Below are 8874 nucleotides of genomic sequence, written 5' to 3'. Positions count from 1 at the left end.
CTTCAATGAGTTCTGTGCCTTTGGGAGTGTTCCAACAGTTGGGAGAAGAGAGAGATCAGGATCATCTCCCACCAGAGCCTGCCCAGCACCTGCAGAGGAGCCAGAAGGAGACTCCATCTTCCCTGCAGGTTTTGGAGATGCTTGGGATGGGTGGTGCAAAGCTGGGAAAGATTTGCACTGATGAATTCAGTTGAGGCTTTGGCCATCATTTCCGTTTCCTCATTAGCCATCCTGAGGGAGGTGAGCACCTACACTGGTCCTTTCCAGGGCATCAGCTCAGCCCTGGGGAGAGACTGGGGCAGAGCAGACCCTGAGCACGAGGCCAAGGGAGTGTTCAGAGAGTTCTGAGCCCCTTTGGAGCAGCCCTTCATAAAGCCTGGTGTAAAAGGGCTCTGCAGGCTGGCCCTCGAGCCAGGCGCATTTTGCCCTGGCTATCACGGCAGCTTTAGCAGCCATCCCGTTGCTATTTTCTTGCCTTGCCCCCGTGGCCATTCGCGTTTAGGTTTCAGTGATCATTCAGCAAGCAGCCCCCATGCAGCCCACCCGGTGCAGGTGCTGGAGGGGGACACGTCCCCCCTTTTTACAGCTGGGAGGGGGGCGGCTGGTGGCTCCGTGGAGCCAGGAGCCGATGACAATGGGCAATTGTCAAATTGGGGCCCCTCTCGTTTGAGTTTTCTTCCTTTTATAGTAAGTAGCAGTTGCTCCAGCAGCTGGCCTGCCCCTCCAGGGTGAGCTCTGGGCTCCGTATATAAGGAAGGAGCAGCCCTTGCTTTTCATCCCTCCGATCGCTCCCGGCTGGGCGCAGGACTCCCGCACCTCCGCAAATCCCAGCGCGATGCCGCTCAGGAAACCCGAGCCGAAGAAGGAAGCAGCCAAAGCAGCTCCAGGCTCGGAGCCTGCCTTCGATCCCAAGAGCGTGAAGGTGAGTGAGGAATGAAGACGTCACCGCCTTTCTCGTGCCTGTCATCTGGCAGGCACAGGCGCTGCAAAGCGCTCTGCGAACGGCATTAGCCAGGCGGGAAGCCAGCCTTGAGAGGGAAAAGTTATTGGCTTGTGTGGATGCAGCAGGCTGGCAGTGATGCTGTCCTCGCTGGGGAGATGTCTCAGTCTTCCCCAGCCAGCCCTGCCCTGCACTCCCTGGAGGGAACAGCACCAGCTCCTGCAGCTGTGGCTGCAGCTGAACCCCAGTTCCTGCTGAGACCCTGTGTCGGGGCCCCGGCAGCAATAAAAGCTTCTCTGCCACCCACTGTCTCCATCCTCAAGTATTTTGTTGCCTGCATTGCATCCTCCACATAAGAGCATCCTTTATCCAACGGCTCCACAACAGGAACTCGCTTTTTCCATGATTCCTTGGGATACCCACGTTTTTAAACCAGTTGTGACAGGAGAGTTATTAAAAGCAGGCTCAGCATGGAGGCTGTTTAATCACTTGAACTTGGTATTAGGTCCTAAAATAACATCCTTTCCACCCAAAATAATCCTGCCTGTGGTTTGAGCATCCCTCCTGCCTGCCCACTCCGCTGCTGCCAGCTGTGCTCCCACAGGGATCTCAGCTGCACAGCGAGGGCAGGAGCAGTCGGGGACACAGCCCAGCCAGAGCAGGCACAGATCTGGGCACGGCAGGGACTGGCCCCGGCCCCGAGCCTGGGGAGGGAGAACTCCAGAGGGGACAGCTCCTTTGCTCTCCTCAGCAGCGGCTCGCATCTCATGTCCCACTCTGCTTCCTTCTCTTTACAGATTGAATTCACGGCAGAGCAGATTGAAGGTAAGTGCTGAGTGCAGCTTCTCTCACATATGGCTTTAGAAATCGGGAATCCTTTTTCCAGGTAGTTTTTCACCACAGACACAGGAGCCGAGGTCCCACACATCAAATCCCCTCTTTGGGGAAAGGCCAGTGGGATCCAGAGCTTGGCAGGGAAAAGGTATTTTTCCTTCATGGTGTGAGATGCAGCCTGGGTCAAAGCCAGGGCTTCTGGTGGGAGGAACAGCCTCTGCAACGCAGGGACAGCCCCAGAGAGCGGAGATGTGAGTGGAAAAGGGGATAAGCAGAGATGTCCTGCAGCAAAGCCAGCTGCCGAGGGTGCAGGGATCCAGCAGGTCACCCAGCCAGCTCTGCAGGTGCCAAAACCTGCTCGGGCAGCCGAGGAGCCTGGCAAACCTCAGCATTGCACAAGCTGACTGGGGCACAACACGCACGTGTCCGTCCCTTGTCCCTTCCCTGCTGCCCCGCACGGAACGGGGCGCCCAGCTCTCCCTCCCGCAGAGTTCCGAGAAGCCTTCGGGCTCTTTGACCGGTCGCCTGCGGGGACGATGCAGATCAGCTACGGGCAGTGCGGGGACGTGCTGCGGGCGCTCGGCCACAACCCCACCAACGCTGAGGTCCTCAAGGTGCTCGGCAAGCCCAAACCAGAAGGTGACAGCAAACTGGGACAGGGTGGGACAAGCGATTCCTGTGCTCCCTGGCAGCAAGTAGAGGGTTACATTCCCTGTAGGAAGAACCCTGCAAGGTGAAGGATTTGGGAAGGAAATCATGCAGACAGGCTTCATTCCTGTGGAATTCCTTCACTCCCCTTCCCCATACCACGATGATGATATATGGGATAGGCAGTCCTCACACACGAATGGTGGCAAGTGATGCTTTGCAGACTTCATCCTGAACTGGTGCAAACTGGTATAACCAGACCAGTCCCAGTGCGGCCACATTACTGTGGTGACAGACGACCCACCTAATGGTCCAGTTTTGGGCTGATATCAGGGGTCTCTGTGCAGCCCCCTGATGTTAACACTTTATTCCTCATATGGATCTTCCAATCTCAAGCCTAATATAATAGTTCCATCTCCTCAAGGGGTTCTCCCCTGCACTCTGATTAAAAGAGACCCAGAGAATTAGTCAGGAGGCCCTCAGAGGTTGAATTCAGCCTCATGAACTTCATCTCTGACCCTATCTCCTCCCCTTCCAGAAATGAACACAAAGGTGCTGGACTTTGAGACCTTCCTCCCCATCCTGCAGCACTTCACCCGCAACAAGGAGCAGGGCACCTTCGAGGACTTCGTGGAAGGGCTGCGAGTCTTCGACAAGGAGGGCAACGGGATGGTCATGGGGGCTGAGCTGCGCCATGTGCTGGTCACACTGGGTATGGCTGGGCTGGTCACCCTGGGTATGGCTGGGCTGGTCACTCTGGGTATGGCTGGGCTGGTCACCCTGGGTATGGCTGGGCTGAGCTGTGCCCTGTGCTGGTCACCCTGGGTATGGCTGGGCTGGTCACACTGGGTATGGCTGGGCTGGTCACCCTGGGTATGGCTGGGCTGGTCACTCTGGGTATGGCTGGGCTGGTCACCCTGGGTATGGCTGGGCTGAGCTGTGCCCTGTGCTGGTCACCCTGGGTATGGCTGGGCTGGTCACACTGGGTATGGCTGGGCTGGTCACCCTGGGTATGGCTGGGCTGAGCTGTGCCCTGTGCTGGTCACCCTGGGTATGGCTGGGCTGGTCACACTGGGTATGGCTGGGCTGAGCTGTGCCCTGGGCTGGTCACCCTGGGTATGGCTGGGCTGGTCACCCTGGGTATGGCTGTGGTGGTCACACTGGGTATGGCTGTGCTGGTCACCCTGGGTATGGCTGGGCTGGTCACCCTGGGTATGGCTGGGCTGAGCTGTGCCCTGTGCTGGTCACCCTGGGTATGGCTGGGCTGGTCACCCTGGGTATGGCTGTGCTGGTCACACTGGGTATGGCTGGGCTGGTCACCCTGGGTATGGCTGGGCTGAGCTGTGCTGCTGTTCACAGGCTCTTTCAGGGGTCTATAATCCTCAATCTGTGGCCATTTCCATCTCATGCCATAGCTTCATGCATGTCCCTTGCAAGATGGAGACTCCAGAACACCCTCAGTTATCAGACAATAGTTGTAGTGTGGTCCTCTCTCCACCATGTCCCTCCAGCATCCCTCAGTAGTGACACACAGCTCTTCTTTAATCCCCTTCTCCCTGCTCTGGTGTCCTTGGTTATCTGAAGAAGGACAGGAAGGTCCTGGCAGGCTGAAAACCCTTCCTCTCTCCTCTCCATCCCCCTCTTCCAGGAGAGAAGATGACAGAAAGCGAGGTGGAGCAGCTCATGGCAGGGCAGGAAGATGCCAATGGCTGCATCAACTATGAAGGTAGGAGCAGGAGATTGCCATGTCTTGTCTGAGGGTGCAAAATGCATCCTCTGCAAAGGCTCTGCTTGGACTTGATGATCTTAATTGTCCTTTCCAACCCTAATGATTCCATGATTCCATGACATTGATGATCACTGGAAGGGAGGTGTGAACCACCCTCCAAAGCCTTTCCAAAAACCACTGAGACATGTCAGCTGGGTGGGAACAAGGTGCTTGTGCCAGTGATTTCCAGGAAAAGCAGCTGAAGGCAGAATGTTTCCAAGGAGTTCAGGGCTGCTTTATCCACAGTTTTGGCACTGTTTTGTTGCAAGCTATTGAAAATAAACAAAGCCAGCATCTTTCTCAGCAGAGGCTAATTGGGAACATTTGGAGACAAGGATCACTCATTACTCCCAGAGGGTGAAAATCTGGAATAGGAAGTGGTTAAATTTAGGAACCTCTAAAATTGGAGGGCAGTAAGAAAAAGAGGGGACCCATTTTTATTGGCCTCAGAAAAATGGGGATAGTAGTACCAGCTCATCTCCAAGGCTGGCATCACTCTGACCAGGTTGAGGATGGCATGCAAAAAGTGGCAACAGAAAGAGGAATATTAGTCCTGGCACAGCATCCCTTCATCCCTGAGGGGTCTGGGCTGGGGTCCCCCCTGCTGCCTGCCCACCTGCCCCTGCACTTCATATGTCCTGACCCCTCATGCTCTCATTTCTCCTCAGCTTTTGTCAAGCACATCATGTCTGGCTGAAGTGAGAAACTTCAGGTGAGTTCAGTGACAATTCCTGCTGCTCACTCCAGAATTGGAAATCCTGCAAGTAACAGCCAGGGATAGAGAAGCCAAAATCCAAACCTGCAGTGGATTAATGCCACAGGAATAATCCCAGCTCTGAAGGCACAAAAGTTACGTTGATGATAAGGAATTTCATTTGTAACTCCTGCCAATTAAAATTTAAAATTTATAAAATTAAAATTAAAATTTTAAAATTTATAAGGAGAGCCCCTCTAATGGTCATTTGTGGTCTGGGTAATTGTGTGGAGTCTCTTCTTGGAAAGAAAGAGGTGGCTGATGGTGCCATTTTCTAACCTGCCAGAAGCTGAGGGGGTCAACAACAGCTAGTGGGAATTAATAGCTTTAAATCTGCACAGTGAATGACTTGATACTAAGAAATGATTAACTACTTAGAGAGGAAACTTCCAAACTGAGAAACACATTTCCCATTAATCTTACAAAGAATAGGGAAAATGTACCATGGATTTTCTTAAACTTTTTCGTGTTCCTTGAGATCTGCCTGGGAAAACAGAGGAACATTGCTAAGGGTATGAGGTTTCTTTGAGGGTGAATTATCCCTCAAAAATCTATTCAATTGAAAAGAAAATCCAAATTGCTGCCTGGCCCAGCCCCCCTGCCAATTTCTTATGATTTCATGACCTATTTACTTTTTTAAATATTTCTCATACCTCTCAGCTATGTAAAAGGCAGGAGGCTGGGGGGGAATGGAAGTAAAAATGACCTTCAGATATGGCTAAATACACAAATTAAACATTTAAAAATCTCTCCCCTCTCACAATCTCTTTAGACATCAGAAAGTTAAAACACAGGCAGACAGAAGTCTGAACTTTGAATGTTCAGCATCCTTTTTATCTTCTTTTTAATCCATTTCTCTCTGGTTCTTCTTCATCAGCTCAGCAATACAGATGGTTGGGTGGCAAATGCCAGGAGATTTAATTCTTCACATGACTATTTGCATATAAAACTCTTTTTCAAACGGTCTTGAATTACAGCTCTTGACATTTTGGGTTCATCTGAGAAGGAATACTCTGAATACTCTCATCCCAAAGATTCTTGCATCCAGTCCTCTCCTGCTTGTCCCCCAGGCTCTCAGAAGCACCATGAGGAGATTCCTCCAGCCATGTCCTTTCCCTGGGATGTTTGGCCTAAGCCCTCCTGAAGCACTGCCCACCACAAGCCTGGTATTCAATGACATATCTGCAACTAGGTTTTCAAGTTATTCTTTTAGCTTTTCCCTGTGACATTTGTCTCATTAAATTTCATTCCCTCCTCCCTTATATAGTTTGTCTGATTTTGCTCATTGACACCGTGGGTGGAGGAGACCCCTGGGGGTTTGTGGGCTGGGTCAGCCTCGGGGTCCCTGGGCTGTGGGTGGTGTCCTGCCTGGGATGGAGCCCAGCCAGGTGGGCTCCTGGAAGGTTCTCCTCCAGGCAGATCTTACTGTGTTCTAGCCCAGGAGCTGTGTGACACAACTGGTGACTCTCTCCCTCTTCCTACTTGCAAAGCAATCCTCAGAGCATCACCACAACTGGTGAATAATTCATGACACATAACTCAGCCTTCCCATCAGCAGAACACCTGGGAGCTGAAAATGCTTCCCTTTGATTTGTTCCTTATTCCAACGTCCTCACTCTGCCTTTGACTAGAAATTGAAGGCATTTTGCTCCATGTGTTGACTTCAGTTGCCACTCGCTCGTTCCTGTGCAGTGACTGAGTAACAGCTGCTTTCAATTCCCACTGTTTGATTCAACTGCTCATAAAAAGCAACATAAGCTGTTTATAGATGCAAGATTAGATTTGAGCTCCTCTCTGTGCTATTCCTGCAGCTTCCATTGGGCAGGGTCTCGTGTTTTTAATGGACTATCTGTGCTTGAACCTCCTGGAGGATGGTAGTGCCAGGGCCAGAGGGACCCTGCTTGCTGTGCACTCACTGTTTGTCCTTGTCACTGCCATGGCACAGCCCCTGCAGCAGAACGTGCTGTGGCAGAGAGGAAAGGAGCAGAGAGGACCTGTTCAACTCCCAGAGGAAATCCACAGCAGGGACTGGGAGGCCAGGAGCTGTGAGATCCCTGCTATGGCCATGATATCCTGCTAGCCTTGACATTCCTGCTAGAGCCACGATATCCCTACAGCCCTGGTATCTCTGCTAGCCATGATATTCCTGCTAGAGCTGTGATATCCCTGCCCTGCAGCCAAGAGGCTGCACTCTCACTGCTCTGTGCAAGGCACAGGCCCCAGCTTCCACTGAAAGGAGTAACACTGAATTGAAACACAAGTGAGAACTGCAAAGAGACAGACAGAAAGCAAGCAGTGGGAAATGACAGGAAAACAGTTTTCCACATGAAAAAACCAGCCCTTGGAGCCCCCCTGGGGAAAGAGCCAGCCACACTGTACTTTGTTGTGTCTGTTTAGGATAAAGCAGGTTGGAATTGTGCACTTTAACAGGGATAGTATGTATGTCTGTACCTCTGCTCGTGCCTCCATGCCCCTTCCCCTGGCATGGCTGCTCCCCTCCTCCTCTGGAAAGTCCAGGATTCCATAGAGAAAGTGGCTTTAGTCCCATGGACATTTATAAAAGCATCTGTGGGTGCCAGTGAGTGACCCCCCAGGCCTCACAGAACTGCACTGTAGCACTGAGGAGTCTCTGTAAATCCAGATCTCCAAAGACAGCAGCAAACACTGACCTTTTACAGTTTGGATGTTTTACATGAATTCCAGGGGGCTCTGAGGAGAGGTCCAAGGAGCCTGTATCTCCTCAGGCTGTGATAAGACACACTCTCATACCAAAGAAGGTCTGGATGTCAGGAGCTCTGTGCCCTGGGGAATGGGAGAGACAGATGGAGCCAGCTTTCATCCCCAGGAGGAGTTATCTGCAGTGCATGAGATCAGGAGCAGGGTGAACATGGACTGTGCTCCTTGAAAGGCTCCTTGGAGCCCCACACCACGTACACACAGCACTCAGCACCATCAGAGAGCCAGGCCAAAGGCCTTCAGGGGAGGAGACACCTCCCTGTCCTCTTACTCACAGCCTCCTGGCTGGCAAAGTGACTTGGATCAGGAAACCAGGTGTCCATCCCAGGGCACATCCCACTCTGGGCCCTGTTTATTTGTCTCAGCTAAAGGATTGAAGAAAGCTTTACCTGCTCACACCCTGAAAGCAAAGGCCTGCAGATTTGCTGCCCATAACAAATTTGTAAGGACACCTTTCAGAAGTGCAGAGGGACAGGGGAAGGAGGCAGGCTGAGCCCTCCTGCTCCACACTCTGTTCCCAAAATACTGTCCCTGCCCACGTGTGGCAGCACACGAGGATGTGACCTTGGGCTCGAGTGCAAGTGCAAAGCCCTGAGAGAGCTGTTGGAGCAGAGTCCGTGTGCAGTGAGTGCACTGGGCTGCTGTCATGGCCCATTCAGCAAGCCCCAGAAGGATCTGGGGAAGGAAGGCCTCTGCTAGTGGCAGGTGGCTATTGATAGGTCAGTATTTTAATAAATTGAGGCTTACTTGTGCATCTTTATTCCATTCTTTTGCTAAAGCACTGTGTGCCAGATATCACATTGTCAAACACATCCCAGCTGTGATTGGCAAATCACCTGCTCTGTACTTACATCCCAGTTTTACTCCTGGATATGAGGACACCACGAGGAATTTCGGCACAGCATGGCTTGTTAAACATTGGCAGGGAGCTGGTGGAGTCCCCATCCCTGGAGATGTCCAAGGAAGGACTGGACTCAGTGCTCTGGTCTGTTGACAAGGTGGAGATGAGTCACAGGTTGGGCTCAATGATCTGGGAAGTCCTTTCCAACCCACACAATCCTGAGATTTTGTGATATCGCGGCTGAACCTACCTGGGAGCACCATCAGCACGGACCCCCACTGACGGGGTCCGAGCTGGGCCGTGCTGACCCCGCACCGGGAACGGGGACACGGAACCGCGAGCCAAGCCCAGCG

At 52.4% G+C, this 8874-nt stretch overlaps 1 protein-coding gene across 3 annotated transcripts; it reads left to right on the top strand.

The window, feature by feature from the left end:
• The first annotated feature begins 480 nt into the window (after positions 1-480).
• LOC306812749 (myosin light chain, embryonic) lies at positions 481-6206 on the top strand. Of its 3 annotated transcripts, none has more exons than XM_079327612.1 (7): positions 481-922; positions 1738-1765; positions 2264-2413; positions 2961-3134; positions 4071-4148; positions 4859-4902; positions 6015-6206. In XM_079327612.1, exons 1-6 carry the CDS (start codon positions 836-838, stop codon positions 4885-4887), a joined length of 546 nt encoding a protein of 181 aa, XP_079183738.1. In that variant the 5' UTR covers positions 481-835; the 3' UTR covers positions 4888-4902; positions 6015-6206. The 3 variants fall into 3 exon arrangements, with proteins under 3 accessions (XP_079183738.1, XP_079183737.1, XP_079183736.1); XM_079327611.1 differs by having other exon boundaries at positions 5922-6206; XM_079327610.1 differs by lacking the exon at positions 6015-6206 and having other exon boundaries at positions 483-922; positions 4859-5133.
• The last annotated feature ends 2668 nt before the right edge of the window (positions 6207-8874 follow it).

This window comes from Erithacus rubecula (assembly GCF_903797595.1).
Source record: "Erithacus rubecula genome assembly, chromosome: 27".
NCBI classification, from domain to species: Eukaryota; Metazoa; Chordata; class Aves; order Passeriformes; family Muscicapidae; genus Erithacus; species Erithacus rubecula.
This window is presented reverse-complemented; position numbering and strand designations above follow the sequence as displayed.